This window comes from Ursus maritimus, unplaced genomic scaffold (genome assembly GCF_017311325.1).
Source record: "Ursus maritimus isolate PB19 unplaced genomic scaffold, ASM1731132v1 scaffold_24, whole genome shotgun sequence".
In the NCBI taxonomy this organism is placed as follows: Eukaryota; Metazoa; Chordata; class Mammalia; order Carnivora; family Ursidae; genus Ursus; species Ursus maritimus.
In genome coordinates, this window is record NW_024424897.1 from 14,833,208 (window position 1) to 14,860,665 (window position 27,458).

General features: G+C 38.6%; 1 protein-coding gene across 3 annotated transcripts in view; it reads right to left on the reverse strand.

Annotated features, from left to right (window-relative positions):
• DDX42 (DEAD-box helicase 42) overlaps positions 1–27,458 on the reverse strand; it is a 36,603-nt gene that overhangs the window by 8,624 nt on the left and 521 nt on the right. For 2 of the 3 annotated variants that reach the window (XM_040640408.1, XM_040640406.1), the window contains exons 2-10: positions 15,751–15,987; positions 14,033–14,183; positions 9,637–9,698; positions 8,268–8,304; positions 7,290–7,439; positions 3,829–3,933; positions 2,046–2,165; positions 1,002–1,178; positions 302–430 (exon numbers count right to left, since the gene is read on the reverse strand). In XM_040640408.1, coding sequence (XP_040496342.1) covers positions 302–430; positions 1,002–1,178; positions 2,046–2,165; positions 3,829–3,933; positions 7,290–7,439; positions 8,268–8,304; positions 9,637–9,698; positions 14,033–14,183; positions 15,751–15,971 — 1,152 coding nt within the window. In that variant the 5' untranslated portion in view covers positions 15,972–15,987. Of the gene's footprint in view, positions 1–301; positions 431–1,001; positions 1,179–2,045; positions 2,166–3,828; positions 3,934–7,289; positions 7,440–8,267; positions 8,305–9,636; positions 9,699–14,032; positions 14,184–15,750; positions 15,988–27,458 lie in introns of those variants that run through there. The other variant, XM_040640409.1, reaches the window with a different exon arrangement.

The following is a 27,458-nucleotide window of genomic DNA, read 5'->3' on the forward strand; positions in this document are numbered from 1 at the left end:
GTCCAAAGACCATCTTCTGATTCTTGATGCTCTCAAGTAACCATAGATCCATTTTCTAGAAAAGCATTAAAAAAATCTGAAACAGAGGGAAATCTGTAGCTACTAACATACATGTCAGAGAATCTTAATGGACTGCTATTCTGGTCAACCAATCAAAATGAAACCAAAGCCACTGGCTGTGATTTACCAGAGTACGCTCGACCCTGCTTTACCACATTTTAGGGGGCATTCCATTCAACAACTAACCCTTTTTCCATACCACGAGTGGCTAAGAAGCCATTTGAACCCAAGACATACTTACTGGGGTACACACAACAATCTCTGCCCCCTCCTGAAGGGCCTTGGCCTGCTCCCACATGCTTCCTCCTCCATACACGGCGACTGATCGAAGATTATATGCTTTCCCAAACCGCTTACATTCTGCATGGATCTGCAAAGTTGTTGACATACCCACATGAGCAAACCAGGCCACTGACCGATACCCAAAAGGGAGTTCTAAAAACCCAGAGAATGTGAAGTCACAGAAAGTCAAAAAGCTAGAAAATGCTTTAAAATCACATTTTTATTCATAAAGTAAATGAACAGAGCAGCACTGTCACACCCCAACAGGCAACCTTGTCTTGATTATTCTTTTTTGTTGTTGTTGTTTTTAACTTTTCTTCCTGACCTTGTCGTTGCCTTTCTGCCCCAAGCAAAATGAATTAACCCAGGAAGAAAACATTGGGAACTTAAAATATAAGTAATTCTCATACATTTTTTGTTTGGTTGCATAGAAAACATGTAACATAATATTTTCCAAAAGTTTCCTGGTAGCACAACAACGTGAATGCTCTTCATGCTGTGGAACGTATTAATCATTTAATAAAAAATGATTAAAATAGTAAATTTTATGTGCATTTCACCACATTTTTAAAAAGTTTCCCAGTTAATTCTACCATCTTGACTGGCTAGTCCCTTGCTAGTTCACATACAAAAGGGAACATTCTACACAAAGTACATACCTGCTGGCAAAGCTCCCTGGTAGGACACACGATCACTGCAATTGGTCCATCACCTGGTTCCAATTCCTTCTGGTCCATTATATGAATCAACATGGGCCAGATAAAGGCTGCAGTTTTTCCACTGCCTGTTTTGGCAATACCAATCATGTCTCTACCACTTAATGCCACAGGCACACCCTAGAGAAAAAATAAAGTACATCCACTCTAAACTTTTGATTTTAAAGATATACTGAAGGAAATCCTGGGGAAATTAATGACATTCATTTCCAATGAAACAAAAATATCCTGATGGGTTATGCATACTGGCTATAAGATAACAAGGAATACCTGGCATTTCCATAACCTTCTTGATTTATAGGAAATAATATTATCATTCTGTACATGTGGGTCAGCCACTGTTTATAAAATATGAATGACTCCATTTTGAGACGCAGAAATGAAAAATTGCCATTTATAATGTAAGTGGGTTGCTAAAATCAAAAAAATTTTCCCCTTGAGAAGGTACAGACTAGCTCATCCATGCACATACAGAAAATTCTCATATTCTGTGTAGGAATGAATAAACCCCATATATAAATGGAAAACAAAAGTTATTAGTTCCAGTTAATAGAATTTTCAGGTCACAAAGGAATCCTAGTCACTGATAGTGCTTGGTCTACACGCAAATCTTTTTCGTTAGTGTAGGCCTAAAAAACTGCTTCCTTCAGGTCATATTTTCAAGATATTTAGCAGATATAAAAGAGTATTTCCCAGCCCCTTTAGCAAAATCTTAAAATGGTCAATAATTCACTTTTGTTCTTTAACTTTTTTTTTGCTCTTTCATTTTTAAAGGTTTCAAAAATACTCTTGGATTTCATTTATGTTCTTTTCCCCCTTCATTAAAGCAAAAGTTGGAGACTGAGCCACAGAGGAAACACTTATATACCTTCTATGCCGACATAATTTTGGACTACATGCTGTTTTACTGCTTCTACTTGTTTGTAAAATAAGTATGGTCACTGAATATCCTCCTACTTTGTTTTTCTTTCATTACGTTTTACTGACCTGGCACTGTATTGGAGTGGGCTGTGTGTACTCAGACTTCCGAATCTGGTGCATAAGTTGTTCATCAAACCCAAAATGAGCAAAACTACTTCCCGGTCTAGGAGGTGCAGCACCAGAGACCTAGAAATAAAGACAACTCCCAGGAGTGATTCGTACTTCAGCAAAATGAGCAGCATCCGAAGTTGTTCAACAGTGTTTACCTGTATCTTGTACTTCGCTTGAGTATACAGAAGGGAAAACAGAAGTCTGTGATCAAAAGCACACGCTGTTTGAAAAGGTAGAACTCAAGTAATGATGGATCTAAAGCCTTACATAAAAACTCCATGATAAATATTCCTGAGATAATTGTCATATGATTTAAAATGATTAAATGCCTAGGAATCTCTTAAATCAGAATTTTCTTATAAGAAATTAAAATATTGCTCAACGAATTGGAAAGTCATGAATACTATTTTTTTTTTTTTACCATTTTGCATAACTATTTACCAGATGGTAGGGAAAAAAAAAAAAAAAGCTTTTGAAACAAAATGGAAAGTGCAAATGAACACCAAACCAGACATGTCTATACCCACTGGTTATAATCTACTGTCTACATTTTCAATTCGGCCTAAAGAGTTAGTATCCCACTTAATGATGGTCCAGCCACCGTCTAACATTGTTCAGACTGTAACCAGGTGAAGAATGGGGCTTATAACCCTTCATGTTGATTGCAACAGTAGTAACCCTATAATGCTTCTAAATACTGATTATGTCCCATCAGGATTTCACTTAAAAGGTTTTTTTTTTTTGGGGGGGGTGTTACCCTTGGAAAATAGACAATGCATGCATATGTACACATCCTCTCTCAGAACACAGGTTCAAACATCACAGAAATTGCCAAGGCAGACATAGGCCAGAAAGCTGTCCACACTAGAGTAGATATTACTATATTATCTGTGTTTCACTTAACTAACATCTAGCAGTACCCTAAACAATGTGGCTGATGTATAGTCCAAAACTTTTTGGCAGATAATTAAAAACTATTATTCTGAAATTAGCGCATATTTTAAGGTGTTAATTTCTTCTTCTTTTTTTAAAAAGTGTGCTACACATAATTTGAGATGTCTTAATTTTAAAACATTCTAAGACTTCACACATTGTTTAAATCTATCAATCCTATCTCCTCTTTCTGATGATGGGGACTCCTACCCTTCATTTCCAGCCCACCCAACACGGTTCCTAGCACACAGTACTCACTGCAGAAACACCTACTGGTTAAATTTTAAGGTCACAATGACTTCTTATTCCAACACAAGACACAAAACTGACTGAACACGTACAGCATTCACATGTGTTGCATTAAAGAAAAAACAATCCCATCCTAAAATAGCTGGAAGACTAAAACAGTAAAATCAAGACATAGGAACCTAAAAGCATATAGTTATTACTCTATCGAAGACAGTCCAAGGACCATTAGAAAGGTTATTTTAGTGTGGATAAGCAATAATACTAACCCTGGACTAACAATATTATAACATTAATATAAGAATATATGGCTTAGGGGCGCCTCCGTGGCTCAGTTGGTGAAGTGTCTGCCTTTGGCTCAGGTCATGACCCTAGGGTCCCGGGATCAAGCCCTGCACCGGGCTCCCTGCTCAGCAGGGGAATTTGCATCTCCCTCTTCCTCTGCAGCGCCCCCTGCTTGTGCACGCGCTCGCGCGCGCGCGCGCGCGCTCTCTCTCTCTCAAATAAATAAAAATCTTAAAAAAAAAAAAAAAGAGTATTTGGCTTAATGATGACTTACCCGAAGATTGAGCTTATGACGGAGATCTATTAGCTGCTGAGGGGTGAGGTTGGTTATCTCTTCATGTTCGTTGTAAAAATTTTTTTCAAATGGTGGATAGTCAATCTGCAGGTCCAATTATTCAAAGTTAGTCTAGAATTCAAGAGTCAATCCTGTAAGTTTGATTTTAATACAAAATAATCTTTTACACATATTACATAAGTAAAGTCTTAACGGGCAAGAGAGAACAAAGGAACTCACTTATTCATGTCACACATCCCAAATGTACAGCCAGTATCTTTTCCTATTTCCATTTTCATTATAAACACCAACCTACTTCCTAAAGAGACTCTTAAAGCACACCTCAGATTCGAACCATCTTGATGCAGGCTAAGGAATCTCTACAAAGCCAAAGGCCTCAGAAGACAAGTATTTTTTTGTTTTATTCATTTTTAAAATCAAATTCAATTAATTAACATACAGTGTATTATTAGTTTCAGAGGTAGAATTCAGCGACTCATCAGTCTTATATAACACCCAGTGCTCATTACATCACGTGCCCTCCTTAACGTCCATCACCCAATTACCCCATCCCCGCCCCCCTCCCCTCCAGCAACCCTCAGTTTGTTTCCAATGATTGAGAGTCTCTTATGATTTGCCTCCCTCTCTGATTTTGTCTTGTTTCATTTTAGAGGACAAGTGTTTTAAAGACATTCCTCCACCTTATTTAAATATGCTTTGGAATAAGCTGTTCACCTAGCTCTAGCATTTAAAAACATTTCTAATATTTCCTTTGAGGGGAGCTCTGCCTTTAGAGGGAGTTCTATTCTTTTAAAACCATGAAACTCTTTACAGAACTTTAAAAAAATGTATGGCTAAGCATTTCCAATTCCAAAGAGGGAAAAAGTCATTCCTGCTACTCTTTTCATAACTTACTGTACTGAGACTATAAAAATAAGCAAATCACCAACTTATGAATTTGGCTAAATGATTCTCTTTAACCATGTAAGTGGTCTACAGTAAAATTACATTAATTCTGGGTATAGACTAAAATTATATATCTATGGTATTATCAACAAAAAAGTAAGAAATAAAGTTTTAAAAGTTCTTCTTTAGCACTACGAATAGGCAGAACCTTTTGTTATGTTCCCCACCATGCTGCACTAAGCTGTAACAGGATCTTCCTCAGTTCTCTTCTCGTTTTCAGAATGGAAGGTCCATGAGGGCAGAACTGTCTCTGTCCACAAACTGTATGTACAAATATGTAATTTTGTTATATATAGGTATGAAATGAATAAAATAAGTATATGAATAAATACATGAAATGAACGTGAAGAAAGCTACTTGGAGGCAGAACGGCTATCCTTTCCTTACTTCCGGTCTTTCCTGGCAGACTGCCCACACTATATGAGGACAACTGTGGGCTACCCCAGCATGATGATGAGGTTTGAGAGCTTCGTCAAGTATCTCAAACATCTTATTAGATGATTATTTCAAGTACTTGTATGTTTTTCCTTATTAGATTTTCATCCTTTGTCATGGATGCTTCCTCCCACATCAGTTTCACATATTTAGTTTCATTTGCCACATGTAAAATACCAAGGCATTATTTGGTAGCATCTGTACAAAAGGAAACATTTAAAACATTGAATATAACCCATACTCTAGTCTAGACCAATAGTTCTCAAACATTTTAGGCTCAGGTGCCCTTTATACTTAACAAAAACACAATGAGCTTTTGCTTGTGTGGGTTTTATCCACTGATATGTACCATATTAAAATTAAAATTGAGAAAATTCTTTAAGATTTATTCATTTAAAAATAACCATTATATTTTACCAAAAAAGCTTTAATTTAAAAAAAGTTATAACCTTGTTTTATATTTTTACAAATCCCTTTAATGTCTGACTTAAAAGAAATTGGTCCCTACTGTATTCAAATTGTTGTGATATTTTGCTTTGACTGAAGCCTATGAAGAAAATCTGGTCTCACAAAGGTATTTAATTAGAAAAGGAAGAAGTCTTCCTTTAGTCTTCTAATTCTTGTGAATTTTTACTCCTTTGATAGTACACTGAGCATTGACAAGTGGTCACTTCTTAAAAGGTATTTTTACTGTATAATCTGATACCATATAAATGATCTTCTCACATTGTTATATTACAATCCATAAGTCTACTGCGCACTTTGAATGAAGACTTTATTCACGCACAATTTTGTAAAATCATGCATTGGCTACTTGAAAACACTGGTTCACTGAGGTAGGATGCATATCATCCACACAGTGAAACATTTCAGGATACAATTAAAAAACATACTTGTTTATCACCATCAATTTCATTACAACAGACTTTAAGTACTGGAAAGCTGTTCAGCTCCATCTGGTGAATTGAAGTTTCCCAAATTCTAATTTTCACTTGAAAGCTTGAATTCCTATCATTGGCAATAAACATTTTCAATTGTTTCCCTTGAAAAGTCATTCATTTTCCCAAATGAAAATGCTGTTCCGTGAAAAAAAGCAGCTAGTTCGGCTTACAACTCAAACACCTGAGTGCTTTTCCTAGAGACAACTATCCTATTCTGACATGCAACAGAAATGCTTTATTCATACTTCTCACTTTGTCACACGGAAGAAAAAGAAACTCACACAAGGGTCAAGATTTAACAAATCATAATTTTTACTGTTTCATCAAGGATATTCTTATGTGAAGCTAGCTTTTTTTTTTTTTAACTGTGAGGGCGTGGCAGGGAAGACTACAACCGCCACCAGAAGAGCTGGTAACACTGCCTTGACTCATCAGTGCTAAGGTTTCAGGAGTGCTACCTACCCGTGCTTTCAGCTATCGATGTGTTAGAAAAGGCAAATTATGCTGGCATTATTATGAAAATTTTTTTGACTTTGCAGACTTCCTGAAAAGATCCTTCCCTGTAGGAGTCCTTGGACCACACCTTGAGAACCACTATTCTAGATCTATACATGCAAGATCTAGTCTGATACTTAACCTGAATGAAACACTTTTTTTTTTTCCAAGTGAGTATACTGATATCCTCATTCTCTTTTTCCTGACTTAATAAGGGAACTGTAATTCCTGGCTCCACTTTGAAGGAACAGCCTCTCATCTGCCCCACATCTGAGAGAAACAATAAAGATTTACGGTGATTAAAAAACAAATGCAGGCCCAAGGGCCCACTTTGAAAGATAAATGATGGTCTGGAAAACAAGTACAACTGCTTAAAAAAATATTCTTAGCCTACGATCGAACGGGAGTGAGCGGTTCAGCTGCGCCTTTAACACGTAAGCTATAGAGCTTCACTTACTGACTCAACCACTTAGCAGAGATGGGAAGATCCCAGAGAACAAATATTTTCATGACATAAGGAGTATGAATCAGGATTACTCACATATTGAGAAAACCTAAATATTAAAGCTGAAGAGAACTATCAGCTTTTGAAATCAGAATCAAATTCAGCAAGAAACACCATACCTCTGAATGATCAATGGGAGGAAGAGGATCAATGATTTTTTTGGAAGGTGCAATTGGATTTCCATCACTATCATATTCCAAATTATCTTCTTCTTCCTCTTGAACCACACCAGCAGTTGGGTTCTCTGCCATGTACCGAAAATAAGCTTCCTGCAGGAAAGCACAAGAACATAATCATACCCAAATACAACTAAGAACATCTCTGCTCCTGTAATTAGTGCACACAGTGTACCAGATGACTGCACAGTTTAAATACCTACCAAGTAAGGCAAGGCTTATACTAGCAATGACTCCTTTAGCAATAGCAGTATTCAGAGGGACAATCAAAAGAAATGAATGAGACAGTTAGTACTACACAATGACTTAACTTGTTTAACAAGAAGACTTACAAAGCTGTCTATCACACGGCCTTCCTGGGGTGGGGTGTCTACCCTGCCCAGAGCTGTGGAACACATGCTGTGGATTGACCAATCCAAGTTTGGAAGTTGACACTGATTAGAAGGGTCACAAACATGGAAAGGGCTACTGCTCACTCTGGTTCCCTTCTCAACATCCCACAACTGAACAATGGGAAAAAAAATACTGAAGGACAGTCATCAAATTAATGTTCCATCTTGAAATAGAACCCTTAGAAAGAGGTAGAGGTTAGATGCTGCTAGAGGCCATCAGTAGATCCCATACTACTTCTTGACTTAGAAGCATAAACATTAATTTTGGAAAAAAAAAAATCAAGCTGAATAAAGCTCATATTTGTTTTTGATGTCATAGTTGATCAAAAATTCCATCTTCAACATGGGGGAAAGCTATGTGAATTTCTGTATTACCAATTGGTCATACATGTAGAAAAGGAGCAAGTCACATGACATTCCCTGCTCACTGTCAGGAATGGCCATTTCAGTGAAGGCAAGCTCTAGCTTGTCCCCAGTACAGACTTTGTGGGGTAAAAATAAAAGATAGAAATACTGCATAGGAACTCACTTGGTCATCTTCCTCTTCAATGTCATCTCGAATACCCCTGGAAAAACAAGCGGAGAAACAAACTTCCCTGCAAATGTTCCACATACCCAGCTCCATACTTATAGCAGATTAGTGTTGAATTCCATACAGCACAGGAACTCTCAACACTAACAATAACAAAGCAGCAATAAGCACACTGTACACTATCCATCCATCATACATGTGTGGCTTCACTCTGTAAGCTGCGCTTTGCATTCTTTTGAATGGGATGATATAGTACCCCTAGAAACATCAATTACTAATGAGGATATAAGGAGTAAAAACCTTTGAAGATAGATACCCAAGGATCCTAGCCTTGTCAACCCCGTAAGACAAACACAATGCAGTTGTGAAAGGCATTTTAAAAAGAAACTGCATTTTATATTAAAAAAAAAACACCTCTATTTGGTATATACTAAGAAGAATGTCACAATTTTCTTAATGTCCCCCAGAGTTTCTAGTTCTGGAGTAACTGGATTCAGCCAAAATCCTTGGGAACAGAGAAAAACTACCTCAACTCTTTTTTAAGTTTGGTACTAAAACTCCTAAGCCGTTCTCGTGGAGAAGGGGGCCATCGCCACGTGCAGCACCTCTCAGGAGCTACAGGAAGTATGGCTGTGTAGTTCCCACAACCACCTGTTTCTAAACAGACTTGCTGCCTAACCTAGAGCACCTGCTGTTCTCCAGGCAAGCATCGGTGCGGGGCAGCTGGAAGAGGATACAATACACAGTAAGCACCGAAGAGAGGGCTGAACCTCCAAATGGCGCAGGAACCTTGGGGAGAGCCTGAGGCACCGACTGACAAGCACAGGGGAAGTCCACCCATGCCCGCCTGTGCCTGGTAAGCAAAAGCCTGAAGACGGGTGTATTCAGCAAGGGAAAGAGAAGATTTGCTTTCCCAGAAAATAAGGTATTTCAGGTTCTGACTTGCTGCTAAAGCATATCGCTCCTTAAATAAACCAGGTTACGTTATTTATTAACAACGTACTTTATGATACCATTATTCCTCATAATCAATGACATAGGCATTAACTTATTTTGTATTAATTATGGGACAAAACTCAGAACAATGAGCCCAAACTTCAGTGATTATGCTCTTTTAACTCCCACTGTAACTCACTTTTGTGTCTACTAAAAAACTATAATGAAACACTAAATACTACTCTACTAATAAAAATGTTCTTTATTGCAAATGCAAAGACTTTTGTCATCTCTATTTTAAGATACGGGGTAACTTCAAGTCAAGACACTTGTGTATTTTAATTTTTCTCTATAAACTTTGGGGGAATAAACTTTGCAATACTTTAGCATTTTTCATGTAACCTTTGTGAGGGAGAAGAAAACAACTTACTTTACGTTTTTTCTTTCCTTGTCCTTTTCTTCAAGCCTCTTCATGTCTCTAGCCGCCTGATCCTAATGAAACAAAAGGCCATATGGAATCATATCCACTAAACACATTAAAAGGGGAATTTCTTTGTGAAGAATTTTTAGATTCAAACAAGTGCCTTAGCACTTTTAGCTATGCATTTTGACATTTACATCTTGATGCAATCAAATTGTATTTTGACACTTATTTTTTCAAAGAGAAATACCTAAATGTTCTAAAAACTTGGCTCTACGTGGACTCCATGATTTTTAGCTACAATATTTACCATACATGGAAAAATTGGAAAAAAATGCTTAGCTAGTCACTTTAAAAAAAAATTATGGCTGTAAAAGGCCTTAAATTCTGGCTAACTAGCCTTTCTCAAAGCATAGCTTAAGACCATTAACATCAAACTACCAATGGGGCTAGTAAAAAATGGCAGATTTCTGGATCTGACTTTGGAAAGACTGTTTGTGCTCAACCTGGGGTGATTTTGTCCCCAGTGGACATTTGGCAATGTCTGGAGATGTTTCTGGTTGCCTCTGAGGAGACTGGGGGGGGGGGGGGGGGGGGGGGGAGTTGTTACCAATTAGTGTGTAAAAGCCATAGATGGTGCTAAACATCCCAATATGCACAGGACAGCCCCCACAACAAATTATCAAACCCCAAATGTCAAAAGTCCTGAGGCTGAAAAACACTGCTCTAAATCTACCAAATCAGAATTCTTGGAGGTAGGGGCGCCTGGGTAGCGCAGTCGTTAAAGCGTCTGCCTTCGGCTCAGGGCGTGATCCCGGCGTTTCGGGATCGAGTCCCACATCGGGCTCCTCTGCTGGGAGCCTGCTTCTTCCTCTCTCACTCGCCTGCTCTGTTCCCTCTCTCGCTGGCTGTCTCTCTTTCACATAAATAAATAAAAAATCTTTAAAAAAAAAAAAAAAGAATTCTTGGGGGTGGAGTTAAATGCATGTATCATCCATTTTCCAAAGGTAACTGTTATACACAGCAAATTAATAATCACTGATCTCTTTGTTTTATACATGTGAAAATCAAGGTCAGAAGAATTAAGTAATTTTTCCAAGGTAAAATACATCCTGCAATGAGATTTTCTGATTTCTCTGATTTAAAAAAATGTCACCAACTATAACCTGGCATGGTCAGGTGTTCTATCTAATTAAATGTTCCTGATAAAGTGGAGTTACTTTAAAACGAAACACTGCATATAAACCAATTTACTTTTTAAGAAATGGAGCCAAACAGATGATATACTCAAGACTACAACTAAAATGAAGATGACATAAACAATGTAACATAAGGGATGGGTCACAAACACTTACAGAACGTCTTTTCTTTAAAACGACATAAATCTTTTGAAACGCTGGCTAAAAATAAGTCTTTATCTTGAGTTCAAACACTAGAGAAGTTTACATTTTCTAGTGAAGAATATACTTGAGATCAAGGATTAATGCAATACTGTGGCAACAACAACACTCTCTCCAAGATCAGACAATATCCAATTTCTCTGTCCTAAAATCAGCAAAACCCCTTTGGATATTATACCAAAAAACACCCCGAAGAATGACACTGTATCAAAAAGATTTACCCTCCTACAGTTTCAACTACTTGAAATGCCAGGCAGGAGAATCTGGGCCATTCTTGGATACTCCCACTCAAAAAGGGTTACACCAAGTTGCATTACCAAAAATTAAATCTGAATTTAAACTGAGAAAAATCAAGAAATGATTTTTCTTATTCATCACTAGAGATTGCAAGATATGAAAAACAGCCCTTTGGGAAATGTATCTCAAGAGGGGAAAAAAGATATATGTCAGACACCTCAAACATGACAAAACATTTATTGCCTTTACTTGCAGAGAGAATCATGTAACACACTTAACTAAATCACTACCACGTGGCAAAGCACATGAAAGTTCTGAACAGTTCTGGTGTTATCCCCAAAATACAGTGCTATAAGAACTTAAGATATGGAATGACACAGCAGAAAGAATATGGGATTTGGAGTTGAATTCTCGCTTTGCTACCTATAAACTGCATACTCTCTAAGAGGCAGGTAATCTGAGTTATTCTATATCAAGATGGGGTTAAACAGAGTAATGGGTACCAATCTGGCAATGAAAGAAGTAAACCAGGATACGAAAAGTTGTTTTCTTTTGATACAGATGTGCTTTGCTTGCACTTTATTTAGTAGGAATATTCTAAAGCATGCTACAATTTTTCCTGTATCACATGGTCCTGAGTCTTTTATTTTCTGGTATTTGATAAGACACCTAAGCACAGAAAAATATTTCTCCACTGTAAGAAAACTAAACACAAGTGTCATGATAAATGGCTGTAAATGGTAGCCTCAATGTCAACAAGATAAAAGGGACTGACAGAACTAAGGTGAACCAGAGAAAGAAAGCCCTAGCTATCTAAAGCACACAGCCTTTTGCTCAGCACAAAACTGGTTTTGTCTTTGCAAGAATAAGAACACAGGCTTAATCTTGCCGGAGTGTCCATTTTTGGAGAGTCTGAACTTCTAGATAAAATCTTCTAATCTTAAAAATTTTGACCCACATGTTTAAAAAGCAGTATCTATGCCAAACAAAAACATCTATACGGGATTCTTTCTTTCCCTCCTTTTTTTAAAGATTTTATTTATTTATTTGATAGAGAGAGCGAAAGAGGGAACACAAGCAGGGGAAGTGGCAGAAGGATAAGCAGGCTTCCTGTAGACACTTAACGACTGAGCCACCCAGGCGCCCCTCCCTCCTTTCTTAGAGATGAGATGTGGCTGAAGACCTTAGGTTACAAGTACCTGAGGAATCTGGAAGCACTTTATTTCGTTAAGTAAAGGAGTGACAGTTTTTGAGCAAGAGGAATAACATGATAAACAACATGCTTTAGTCCAATTACTCTGTTTCTGTATACCACATAAATGGGAGAGCAGAGTACCGAAGGCAGAGAGAAAATTTACACCAGGCAAGAGTTAAAGTGGAAAGCAGGCTGACTATAGTGGAAACAGAGAGGATGGAACAGATGCAAAAGATACTATAAAGATCGACAGAACTTGCCAAATAAGAGGAAAGGTAGCATGACGTACTAGAAAGAGCTAGGTTCCGAGGACTACTAAGCCAGAAAAATCAGGATCCCAGCTCTGCCACAGGGTACCAATGGGATTGGGGCAAGAGATATGAATTACCATAGGGTTCAGTTTTCTTATTAGTTAAAAAATTGTATTTCTATGTATTTTTTTCTGCCAATCCCCCATTGTTGTTCTGAGGATTAAATGAAGTAAGTCATGAACATGCGTGATCTCCTGGTATTAAGAAGAATATGTAAGACAAAAGAAAGACCTGGCCGAGGAAGAAAAGATGCCAGGGGAACACCATCCATGTAAAAATGGCCAGTGTGATTTAGAAAAGCAGAGCTGAAACCAAAGAGAGACTGTGAAACTAAAGACATGAATTATTAATATAGAAGTTACATTTTAGAAGTGGATGAGGTCATTAGAAATGTGTAAAGAGTGAAAACAGCAAATCAATATAGTGAACTGTAGGAATCAACATACTGAGAAATTGGAAGGGGATCATAAAAGTAACAGTAACACGAATATGTAATGAAATTTTTTTTTTGGTACAATGATATGGTAGTTATGTCTTTTAAATGTTATCTTATAGAAATACAGAAATACTAATGGATGAAATTATATGCCTGGGATTTATTTTAAAATAATTTAAAAGAAAGAAGAGGGGTTAGAGAACACACGTTTGGCCAAAAATTGTTAACTGATAAAGCAGGATGAAGGCTACATGGGAGCCCATTTTATTATTCTAATTTTTTATGTATCTGAAATTTTTCATAATAAAAGGTAAATAGATACGAACATCAGAGAGATGGGAGAAAAAGGACAAAATGCAAAAATCACAAAAGCCTGGTGAGAAGAGTTTTAAGAACAAAGTGGTTACAAGTCTCAATTTCTACAGGAAGGTTAGGATACTGATAATGCTGATAATAAGAAACAAACATTAAAAGTAGAGAATACAGAATTCATAATTTTAGCAAGCTCCTTAAAAGTTTAATTGCCTTTAATGCTAGACTGAAGGAGGTAATATTCATTCCACTTAAGAACAGACAAAGAAATATTAAAACACATACATACGAATCTTGAGCTACCCTTGTTCAAAGGTCACAGTTCAAATTTCTAGGCACCCATCATCTCTGAAAATGCTACAGGGCATGTGGACGAATGTTTAAGAAACTATACAGTATAAGAGCAAAATTCTCCCAAGAAAGGGCCAGAAAACAAATTCTGAAGACTGAAGAACTAGGTTAATTTGGTCTATTTCTAATTGCTGCAACTTAACAAAACAGCCTTGATACTTGCCTCCACTTCGGCCATGAATGCCTCCAAGGGATCATCATCGCTGTCAGAATCTGCCAGCTTGGAATGGAACTGCTGGCGGGTAGGTGAATTTTCAGCAGGAATGTAAGGTAAATCAACATTGCTTGAGTCTTCTTCTTCATCTTCAAAATACCTGGAAATTTAAAAATACATATATCTGAAAATTAAGATGCATGATTGGTAAAGTGAATGTTTAATTTGGGGTTTATGAATCCTTCATTTAACACAATATTTATTATGGGATATATATATATATATATATATATATATATATATTACTATTAAAAGATCTGAACTATACATGTTGGAGACCTCCAGGCTTTGGCAAATGACCTATTATTGTTTAATACATGCAAAATTCTAATATTGCAAAAAAAACCCAGTCACAGCAGATTCTCTCATTTCAATAAGTGTCTATTCAAATCACATTTCCAGTTCTGTTAGAAGGGATGAGTTTTCAGTAAAAATTTAGTATAGCACTGTTGAACAGATATAGGAAATATTAAAGAATGTATGCTATGGAAAAAATTACTTGTGTATATATGTATAAATATTAAAAACCTAGTTTTTTCTTTATGATCCTTAAAAAGAATTTTGGAAATATATTCATAAGGCTAGGGACTTTCCTCAGAAGTTCTGGACTAATTTCTGAGGACTGACAGAAAACTTCAAGGATTAAAAATAAATGCTCAATCCAAAATCATTCCCCATACTTCTTAAATATTCAGAAAAGACAACTTCATAGCTCTTTAAAAACTGAAAACAAAAACACTGTTTAGACCTTATCTCAAAATTAAATAAAATAGTAATACAACCAAATACTAAATAAGTAACAACTGCAGCTTAAAATTTTGAAGTACTTCAGGTCTTCACCGGAATTATTTTAAAAGCTCTAGTAACTGTTATGTGCTACACACACATACACACTCATTTATATAGGTTTCATTTAACTAATAAAAAAGTATCCCTGTATTGGTAAATTGCTCTCTAGAATAATGATCCTCGACTTTGCTAAACCTTAAACATCTACTTCTGTATTTCATCCTTGCAGTATACAAGCCTTTAAAAATGCCGCTGTGTGTTCCATCTTGAGTTAATTGAAACAAACAAGCAAAACAACTCAACTTCCTACAACTGGGTTGGAAATAGCAGCAGTAAGAGATTTCTACACATTCAGCTAAGAAAGAAATTATCATCGATAGGAATTAAGAGCTCAAACCCTCAAACCCTAGCTTTTTATAACCACCACCCTACCCTATCAGATAATTAAGTTAAAAAAGGTAATTGGTAAGTATGTTTCCTGAGAACTTGGGCAAAAACCTGAGTCTCTACCAGTTGCGACTACTGTCTTTTCACAAAACAACTTACGTGGGGTCAATAAAAGACTTTGGCAAAAGCCATCAAAACCACATGAATTATTTAAAACTCTTCAGCCATATTTAGGTTTTAAGAGTCTCAAATCTTTTTTGGAACAGGGAAAGATAGAAGTGAGCACACAAGCATGTTCCTTACAAATGAGTAAACTCAACAATTTAACTTATTAGGAACAATGCAATTTAGTGAGATAGGCAATTAAAGAAGTCATATTATTATTCAGGAAACAAATGGTTTCCCTACCTCAATTTCTGTTGATAGAATGAATATCTCAAAAGCTAAACTACCAGGATTACCTTTGCTAAACTACGAGGATTACCACTTACGCATTTTCTTCATCAAAGTTGGCCCGTTTGGATCCAATTTTGTAGAAAGAAGGGAGCTGTGGTGGAGCGGATTTTCCAAATCCGGAAGAAGAGCTGGTTGCCCCAAAGGCACTGTGGGACTGTTGTGGGAGTTTGGGTTCCTCCTTCTTTCCAGCACTAATAGCAAAACCTCCAAAGCCAAATCCCCTCTTGGTGCCAGGGCCACCTTTATTCCAGTTCATGGTGTCAATGACTGATCTGTAAGGAAAAAAATACACTGATAATAAATTTAACTTTATAAATAGCCCACCGATTTTTACGTCTCTTCCAACTTTTTTTTTTTTTTTTAAGATTTTATTTATTTATTTGACAGAGATAGAGACAGCCAGCGAGAGAGGGAACACAAGCAGGGGGAGTGGGAGAGGAAGAAGCAGGCTCCTAGCAGAGGAGCCTGATGTGGGGCTCGATCCCAGAACGCTGGGATCACGCCCTGAGCCGAAGGCAGACGCTTAATGACTGAGCCACCCAGGCGCCCCTGTCTTTTCCAACTTCTACCTACACTTCATCTCAAATTTCTGCCTCTCAATTAAAACTATTTAAGTTTGGGGGCGCCTGGGTGGCTCCCGTGGTTGAGCATCCATCTCTTAGTTTGATGATCTCAGGGTCCTGGGACTGAGCCCCACATCAGGCTCTGCGCTCAGTGCAGGGTGTGCTTGACGATTCTCTCTCCCTCTTCCTCTGCCCTCCCCATGCTTGCATGCAGCTCTCTCTGAAATAATAAATCTTAAAAAAACCCACAAAAACCAAGAACAAAAAACTACTTAACTTTGTACTTCAGCTATGTGGTATGTCAACCCCAACAGAACAGTTACATTTTCTAAAAACATTAAAGAAAATGTTATTCATTTTTGGGGATCACAATCTAAACAGGAGTGTGGTATTTAACATTATCCCCTTCAAAAGGATCTGACTGCTAATTTAACATCTTTAAGCTGCCAAAAATACAACAAATATTTTGAGGATCTGATACGTGCTAGGCTTGTTAGGCAACTAAAGATACCAAGATGAAAAGACTTAATCTCTTAATATTTATTACCAAGGAGTTTATATTATAGTCTGCCAGGAAAATAGATGACCAAAAAAACCACCCAAAAAACAAAAACAACCTACAATTACAATATAATGTAGTGCTTGCTGTCACAGAGACTGAGGTGCTATCAGCAAAACTGTCCCAAAATGAAAGATTATCTTTTGGTAATATCTGGAAGAATGAAAGAATCAAAACTTGAAAGATAAGATCAGTTATTTGTAGAAAGTATCTATGTAATTGTCTCTGAAGGGTACTCATGAACCATGTGTTTATTGGGCAATGCCCACTAGAACACTAGCCAGTAAGAAAAAATGATTCACTGATATGTTGCCTGAAGTAGTCAGTCAGACTATGGTTAAGAATCGTAAAGAAATTTCCTGAGCATTGATCAAATCAGTTTAAAAACAAAACTGTACTAATTTACTAGTCTTGGCTCCAAAAAACCTTTCTTAATGACACAAGCTACCTAAGTTTCATAGAAAAGCAAAAAGACCAGAAAGCAAAAAGAACAAAATTTAAAACTACCTGAAATTTCCTCTTCTAGGTATATAATTGTGATATCTTTTGCTATTTTTTCTACACTATGTGTATATGCACAAATTTAAAAACAAAACTGAAACTATACTATATGTATTGTTTTAGTTACCAACTTCTTCACCTAATGATATACTATGAACATCTTTAAATGTCAATAAATACATTTCTCCACTACCGTTTTATTTTTATTTTTTTAAAGGGTTAAAAAAAAAAAAAAAAGATTTGAGAGAGCCAGAGAGAGCACGAGCGTGGAGAAGGGGCAAAGGGAGAGGGAGAGAGTCTCAAGCAGACTCCATGCTGAGTGCGGAGTGCTACACGGGGCTTGATCTCAGGGCCCTGAGATCACGACTGAGCCGAAATCCAAAGTCAGATGCTCAACCGACCGAGCTGCCCAGGCACCCCTCTCCACTACTGTTTTATAATGTTGTGAAACATATCACATAGCCGAATCTTTGTGCATACCTATAGTTATTTCTTTAGGATCAATTTTCTTTTCCTTTCTTTTAAAGGTTTTATTTATTTGAGAGAGAGAGAGAGAGAGAGAGCGAGCGAGCGCGTGCGCCAGCACAGGAGCAGGGTGGAGAAGCAGAGAGACAGGGAGAAGCAGGCTCCCTGCAGAGAGCTGGATGTGGGGCTAGATAGGATCAATTTTCAAAATGTGATTGCTTAACCAAAGGAATATGTATTCTAAGTTTTTAAAATTTTAACTACTATTTATATTTATGGAAAAGTGCCCGATACACATCGAATAAAAGAAGGGCATAAAACAAGGTGGGTGGCATGATTCAATGTAATTCAATATAAAAGCATAGTTACATACACAGAGAGAGCTGGAGGGCTGTTTATCAAAACGTTAATAGCAGTTATTTCATTTTTACTTTCTTCTTTGTATTAAGGTTTACCATTAAAAAGAAAAGTTAAAATGTTATAATGGACTCTGAAGCCAAAGGGGAAAACAGTTCCCAAAGCTGCTTTTTATATTACGACAATGTCGAAAAGACCATGAGCAACATGCTCTACTTTTCTGGTTCTATGCCCCCCCCCATACATACCTTATAGGTTTTTGTTTGAACTGTTATTATACAGCATTTAGTTTAGTCTACTTAGTATTAAATCTGATTTATGTTGTGTTAATCTCCACCCTTAGTTCCAGGTAGGGAATGTCTTTAGGGGGCCGGACGGGGACGTCTTTAATCATTTTGGACCTTCCATAAAAGTTACACGTGGCTAAAATAAGTACTTAATGAGTACTAGTTTGCTTGAATTTAACTAAGACCATCTTCTGCTTTCTTCAACCTTAAGAAGAATCAACATGATTCTAATGAGGTAAGATTTAGTAAGAATATTTACAAGCAAGAAAATTTTAGCATCTGATAATATTGCTTAACCAATATATGAACCTGGCTTTACAAGAACTACCCCTAAACAATAAAAATGATGAATGTGAATTTTAACCTAATTTTTCCTAGTGTATATAAAATATAACAAGGGGCTAATAAATAAGCCATAGAAATCAGAAGGTAGACAGAGGAACGATGGAAAAACACCCTTTAAGTTTGGGTAGATTTTAAGAATCACATGAACAATCTCCTAGCAGGAAAACTTTCAATGGTTTGCTGAAAGCTTGCTGAAGAATGTGAGAGTGTGTGAGAGCTGGGCATTTGTATGTGAAAAATACAGCTCCATCCTCAAGGGGTTCACGGTGTGGTTTTAACCAGCTAAAAAGCCACCCTGATATGCTGCAGCAGAGCTACTGCACAAAGCATGCTCACTGGTGGCTGAGGAAAGGGGTACCCAGCGCAGGATGAGCAGGGGAGAAGACGCAGTTTTTTCGAGACAACACAGTGTTCAGTTCTAAAATCTGAAGAGGCACTGGACCAGGGCAGAAGTGTGAAAGGAGAGCATTTTCAATTGAAGAAACTCTAAGCACCACCAGAGACAACTGGAAATAGTGCCATGCAGCGAGAGTTCAGTAGGACATCTAGGAAAGTTGTAGAACACACGTTCAGAAAGGCAGGCAGGGCCCAGATGAGCAGGTTAGAACAAGAGATAGAAGAGCTAAGGAAAGATGCCACGTCGGGTCTGTAAGTGCAGAGGAGGGTCTGTGATGGTGCTACAGATCTGACAGAACACACCTGCATTTGAGGTTACTGGGGTAGATAAGCTAGCAGAGAGAGGGCACAGGAGCAAGACAAATGTTAGGGCAGATCAATAGTTAGGAATGGGCAGGGGAAGAGAAGTTCACATGATGACCTGAGGAGAGGAGGGAGGAAGGACAGTGGAGAATAGTGGCACAGATGGTGAGAGAAGTTTTACAGGCAGAAAGAAATGTCCAATGTTAAAAACTAAAGAGAAGCCAGAAGAACAGAACTTAAAAGGCCTCTGTTGGATGTGCAAGCAGGAGTCATCAGGTCAAGAGTTTCAACGGAACAGTAGGGGCAGGGTTGAGGAGTGACTGGGAAGTAGTAGACAGTAAGACTAGGTCAAGCGGAGTAAAGATTATGTCCTAAGTTTATACCAACGATAGGAAGAGTGAGGTGCTAACTAGAGGGATTCTGTTTAAGAAAGAAACATAAGTCGGGCGCCTGGGCGGCTCAGTCAGTTAAGGGTCTGCCTTCGGTTCAGGTCATGATCTCAGGGTCCTGGGATCGAGCCCCATATCAGGCTCCCTGCTCAGCAGGAAGTCTGCTTCTCCCTCTCCCTCTGCCGCTCCCCCTACTTGTACTCTTTCTCTCTCCCTCTGTCTGTCAAATAAGTAAATAAAATCTTAAAAAAAAAAAAAAAGAAGGAAACATAAGCATGTTTATATGCTAAAGAGGAAAAACCAACAGAGATCTAAAAACTGAAGATGTAGGATGAAAGGAAAATCCTAAGAATGAGGTCCTCAGAAAGAGACTGAAGAAACAAGATACTGGATAGGAGAAAAGGACGGGTACAGACGTAAATTAGTCCTATTAAAGGGCTCAAATTACAAAAGCAGCAAATCATATCCTTGGTGTTAAAAATTCAACTTCTGGGGGCGCCTGGGTAGTGCAGTCGTTAAGCGTCTGCCTTCGGCTCAGGGCGTGATCCTGGCGCTCCAGGATCGAGTCCCACGTCGGGCTCCTCCACTGGGAGGCTGCTTCTTCCTCTCCCACTCCCCCTGCTGTGCTCCCTGGCTGTCTCTCTGTCACATAAATAAATAAAATCTTTAAAAAAAAAATTCAACTTCTGCTATAAACAGGCAGGTAGTGTGCCTTCAGGCAGGTAAGAGTCAATGGCTTTCGGATGGAACAAGATGCAAAATACACAGTATCTTTTCCTTTGCTCTTCTGAGAAATGGGTCAACCGAAAGAGTGAGCACTTCAGAACCCTCAAGCCTTTCACTGGTTGCTCTAGAATACACTGCCCATTTTCCCTAATTTACTGCTTCTAGCAAGGCCAAACAATTGCACTTCCTATAATACCGCGCTGACTAGAAGGTTAGCTCTACGAGGGCAAGGACGTTGTGTGTTCTGTCCAGCACTGTGTCCTTAGAGCCTAATGTGTGGTAGTACTCAACTTTTTTGTTGGATGAATAAATATCATGCATTCAGGCTCTTCAAAATTTGCCCCAGTATTTGTGAAAACCATCATCTTTCATTATTACAAACCTTGCCATCCAGCCTTCCTGATGGAATCTAAGCCAATCATCCTCAATGCACCACTAATTCCTTACTCTTGACAATGATCCTTCCTATTAGACTATGTAGGCTATACAGTATAGTTGTGTGACTACAGACCCTTGACCACCAGAGGTTTGAGGGATTGTAACTGATATAACAAGCAAAAGAGAACCAACCTAATCTCTATGGTTGTATGTTTAAAAAAAAAAAAAAAAGATGCCACCCTGCCTCCTGTTTAGGCTATTAAAATTAATTTGCCTAAGCAAACATTGTTTGAAGAGACGTCTAGTAAGCAGTTTATCAAGAAATAAATATAGTGAGAATATTAAAAAATTAACTATATTCCTGCTATTTGTGGGTCTTCTCAAAGCTCTCTTTATTTGGTCTTAACACACGTGTGTGCTTCTAAGCCTTCTCTCAGATGATAATAATAATATGCCTGCTACACCCTTCCTACCAAGCTGGCAAACTCCTATCAAACAGCTCTGAAACTTCACCTCTGCCTCCATAAACACTTCTCACATTGACAAGAAAAGGTGAAAACACCCACTAGCTTCAGCCCATGTAAAATCACCGCATGGCTTCCACACCCAGGTGAAGTTCACAAGACTTCCGGAAAAACCACCACCAACCAAAAAAATCCCAAATGATCCAATTTAAAAACAGGCAAAGTACCCAAACAGACATTTCTCCAAAGATATATAAATGGCTAATAAGCACATAACAGATGCTAAACATCACTAATCATTAGGGAAATGTGAATGAAAACCATACCTCCTCACTCATTAGAATGACTAATAACAAAAACAAAAACAGGGACACCTGGGTGGCTCGGTCTGTTAGGCATCTGCCTTCGGCTCGGGTCGTGATCCTGGGATCCTAGGACTGAGTCCCTCATCGGGCTCCTTGCTCTCCCTCGGCCTGCTTTCTCTGCCGCTCTCCCTGCTTGTACACTCTCAGTGTCTCTCTGACAAATAAATAAAAATCTTGAAACACACACACACCAGAAAAAAACAAGTGTTGTCAAAGATGTGTAGAACCTGGAACCCTGCATAACGCTGGTGGGAATGTAAGATGGTTCAGCCACTATGGAAAACAATATAGTACGGTGGTTCTTCAAAAAATTAATCATAGGACGCCTGGGTGGCTCAGTTAATCGGCTGCCTTCAGCCTAGGTCATGATCCTAGGGTGCTGGGACTGAGCCCCGCGTCGGGCTCCTTGCTCAGCAGAAGCCTGCTTCTCCCTCTCCCTGCCATTCCCCGCTGCTGGTTGTCTCTGTCAAATAAATAAAAAGATCTTAAAAAAAATTAATCTTAGAACTACCATACGATCCAGCAATTCCACATGTGGGTATATACCCACAAGAACTGAAAGCAGGGATATCTGACCCATGATCTCAGCAGTACTATTTACAATAGCTAAAAGATGGAAGCAACCTAAGTGTCCTTTGATGGATGAGTAAACTATGAGATACACACACACACACACAAACACATGTTATTCAGCCTTAAAAAGGAAATTCTGACACATGCTACAACATGAATGAAACTTGAGGGCGTCATGTGAAGGAAATAAGCCAGTTAAAAAGGACAAATAGCCTATGATTCCACTTACATGAGGTGTAACAGTCAAACTCAGAGATAGAAAGTAGAATGGGTTCCAAGGCCTGGGCGTACAGAGGAATGGGGAGTTATTGTTTAATGCGTACACAGTTTCAGTTTTACAAGATAAAAAGAGTTCTGTGAACACTATGGTGGTTATGGCAGCACAACTATGTGGACAAAAATCAATGTCACTGAACTTAAAATACACTTAAAATGGCTAAGATTTTTTATGTGTATTTTATTTTATTTATTTTTTAAAGATTTTATTTATTTATTTGACAGAGACAGAGACAGCCAGCGAGAGAGGGAACACAAGCAGGGGGAGTGGGAGAGGAAGAAGCAGGCTCATAGTGGAGGAGCCTGATGTGGGGCTCGATCCCAGAACGCCGGGATCAAGCCCTGAGCCGAAGGCAGACGCTTAACTGCTGTGCCACCCAGGCGCCCCTTTTTATGTGTATTTTAAAAACAAAAAATTATGAAAATTAAAATGATTAGAATTCCATTAGCACGTGTTTTTACATTGCTATTTTATCCAGTTTATGAGTGAGGAATGATGCTATCTAGACCTCAGTCTCTACTCTGAGATGCAAACATATTTGTGAAAATTCAACTACCTTTTTTCTTTAAAAGATTGCACTTAAAAATTTTTCATTTGAAAAGAATTAGCTGTGTAACAGAAGCATAAACAAAATTTTATGAGCCTCTAGTTTAAAGAGAACAACCAAGTTTGGTCTCAGTAATGACTAACATTGTTTTATACTGACCACGAACTACTTTGTTATGTGTCACTACTATGAGCAACACCTCTCCTTCCCACTTCCACCTCCGCTACAGCAATAATTTCCTAGCAAGTCCGTTATCCAGCTGCTATACCATTACCAGAGTGACCAATAATTAAAAATATACTGAGTGCCTATTCTGCCAGGCACTGTTCTAGGTGCTTTGGATATAGTAACACAATCAGACACAGCCCCAACCCTCAGGGAGTTCAGTCTGGTCCAGGAGAAGGAAAAACCAAATCATAATTTCAGGTACTAAAGTGCTACCAGAACAGAAACAGAAACAAAAACAAAAAAGGAAAAAGGCAAGCAAGAAGAGGTAAGCTATTACAGAGTGAAAGAAATCAGGTAAGGGCTCTCTGAGGTGACTAATATTTGATATTTGACATTTGACAAGTAACTCTCCACCCCCTCAACTCTACTGTTTTAAGAATGCCCGTTTTTTTGTTTTTTTCAAAGATTTATTTATCAGGGCACCTGGATGGCTCAGTTGGTTAAGTGTCTGCCTTCGGCTCAGCTCATGATCCTGGAGCCCCGGATTGAGCCCCGCTTCAGGCTCCCTGCTCAGTGGGGAGTCTGCGTCTCTCTTTAAAGATTTTATTTATTTATTTGAAAGAGAGAGAGCGTGCATGTGCACAAGCAGGGGAGAGGGGCAGAGGGAGAAGCAGACTCCCCACTGGACCCTGAGATCATGATCTGAGCCGAAGGCAGGTGCTTAACTGACTGAGCCACCCAGTTGCCCCCAAGAATGTTTGTTTTATCGGAAAAGTCATGGTGATGTACATCTAGAGGCTGCATCTACACCCAGCAAATATTCCATCACCTACGAGAAGTGACTCTATGTAGTAAAGTATAAAAAATGAAGTAATAGTGAGCCAGACATAAATAGCAAAAGAGAAAATGCATTTCCACCTCCTTTGGTTTGTTAATACTGGGGAACTAGGGAAAGTCACACCCAAGGGCGGTGAACATTCATATTCTCAGCAACAACCTTCTTCCAGGTTCTTTCAGATTCTGGCCCCAAACCTTCCTGCAGCACATTTCTCATTCTGTCATTCCCTTCAATTCATTAGCTCTCCAGTTAGTCAGGCAAGCTGGAATGAGACTCTCCACTGTGGCAACAAACTACACACTTCACCATTCATATCTCCCAGGGTTTCCCCACATGCATTGGTGTTCCAAGGAAACCAAGCACTCTGGTAATGCTCTTCCCTTAACCTGAATTTCTTCCCCATCAAATCTCTCACTATACCTATCTACCAAAGTCCTATCCTTCAAAGCCCAACTCCTAGAGCTATGACGTGAATGACTCCTCCAGAGAAGTGTTAGCTCATTCCTCAAACTCCCTTTCTAGTCTTAAAACACCCAACATTTAATCATAACTATTTGTGCTCTAATTTTCTCTCTCCAACTCTAAGTTATAGGTTTTGCAGGTGAAGAAGCAGACTTACTCATTTTTTATGTCTTTTCTTTTCCACAGTATGTACTCATTGTTTATTCAATATGTAAGAGTCCCAAGGAGATTTGTAACTTGGCCAAGGGGATAGCATAAAGTCCCACTTGGTATGGTTCTAGGTACTAAAATGCTGTGATTTAGTAGAAAATCATAACAGCATAGTAAAGTATCACAGACTATGGAGCCAGGCTATGTTCAAACTCTAGCTTTGCCACCAACTTGATGTGAACCTCAAGGAAGTTATTTGGCTTCTCTGGGCCTGTAAGATGGTGAGAATATCACCTACCTGACAGGGTCAGTGTGAAGAATTGAGTTCATACACAAAATTACACTTAGAACAAATGCACAATATATATTGTGCACAAAGAAATGCACAATATAGGGGCGCCTGGGTGGCACAGCGGTTAAGCGTCTGCCTTCGGCTCAGGGCGTGATCCCAGTGTTATGGGATCGAGCCCCACATCAGGCTCCTCCGCTGGGAGCCTGCTTCTTCCTCTCCCACTCCGCCTGCTTGTGTTCCCTCTCTCGCTGGCTGTCTATCTCTGTCAAATAAATAAATAAAATCTTAAAAAAAAAAGAAAAAAAAAAACCTTTCTAAAAAAAAGAAATGCACAATATATACTAGCTGTCGTATTTAGCATTATTAGTTCTCTAGAAATCAATTTCTCCACTGGTAAATGGAGAATATCAAGCTAGACTTATCTCTTTCAACTCAGGGTCCCACACATACGTGCCACATGACCCTGAAGATGTCAGAGATCACAAAGAAATGACAAGTGGGGATGGCTTTGTAAGAGAGCTAGACCCCCCGGCCAGGCACAGAAGATGCAAGGTGATTAGAGAAGTATGAAGGAAGAAGATATTTTAAGGAAGAAAGCCAGAAATAGCAAAGTCTAGGAAGAATAAGCAAAGGCAGAATAAGCGTGGAACATAAGGAAGATAATTTGTCTGGACTTTATGTTTTGGGCAATGGTGGAAAGTAAGATATAATCTAAATGCCTTTAAAAATAGTGGACTATAAAACAACTAATTATAAAATCATGTTACTTTATCACTTGTGTTTCTGGAATAGGAGAAAGTTCTGGTGACAGTTGATTAGCATCTACTCTATCTAATAATCTGCCTTGAGAACATCTCACACACTATAAACTGGGCAGTTCTTTAATGAGAATCCGTACAAAACCTGAGAATTACTTCATTTTCTCCTAAAACCAAGTAAATTCTGGTTACACTTATTTTGGAAGCATCTCTCCTCTCTGTTAGCTTAAAGAAACTAAGATGATTATATGAATTTCATAATACTAAAATAAAAAGAAATACACTCCTCCATGAATTACACTAAATCATTACAACCTAGTTGGATCTTACCATTTCTCTGCTCAAAAGCCTCAGACGATTCCTATCTCAGGCAGAGATAAAGTAAAATCCTCCCAATAGCCTAAAAGTTCTTGGTTGTTCCGGTGGTCCCTCCCCCAGGTCTTCCCCCACCTTATCTCCTACTACTCCTCCTTTGCTCACAATGTTCTAAAGCACACTGGTCTTCTAACTATTCCTCCTAACAGGCCAGCATTGTCCTCTTCAAGGTCTTTACACTTGCTGTTCCCTCTGCCTGGAATGTTCCTTTCCCCTGATAGTGGCTGGGCTCACTCCCTCAACCTCTCTCTAGGCTGCTTAAATATCAGCTGGTCTGTAAATATCTCCCTGCCTGCCCTATTTCAAAATGCCATACCTCCCCATCCCTCTTTCTAGGTTTTTTTTTTTTTAATCCAAGTCAGTAATCATTTTTTAACATACAGTATAATTTATTCTCTCTCTTTCCCCAACTAGAAAGTAAGTTTCCGGAGGGCAGGCGTCACAGACAAAGAACAGTGCTAGGGAACAGGCGCACAGCAGATGTCAATAAAAAATATTCCTTGAATGAATTGCAGATCACCCATATAATGCCCCTTCTAGGTAAAAGAAAATACAACATACATTTTTTTTTCCACCGTTGAAAATCTAAAAGTTAATTTTTGTATAAAATACATATTGTTCACCTCCTATGTGCCAGAACTGCGCTTGACTCTGGAAAGTTAAAGTGGATTAAGACATCATCTCTGCCCTTTAGGAGCTGTAGGGTGGGCAAATGGAGAATCGACATGGAAACGTCATTTATAAAACACAATATACAACCAAATGAATGACCACTTAAAAGAGTGAGCAGCAAAGGGAGAATGCTTCATTAAGGTGATGAGGAAAGCTGTGACTCCCCAAAGCTCTCAACTAGCAAGATCGTTCCTTCTTATATTATTGGTGCGTATGCTCACAACTACATATAAATTATTTACCCGCATGAGATGGGCTCTTAAACAGGCCACAAGAAAGTTTGTGTGACAATAGTGATGTACTCAAGGATGCACAAAGATCACCGACTACATTTTTACTGTCTTCCGATTTGGCAACTTTTACCTACCGGGTCCCCCGATTTGGAGGCCTGCATCTGCCAACTGCTCTCGACTTAGGTCAGAACGCTCCTTGTGGCTATCCCTACCCGGAGCCCGGCACCCTGCAAATCCCTTTCTTAGTAGGGCCGGCGGGCGCCGCCTCCGGAAAGCCGCCAACTGGGCCACAATGAGAGT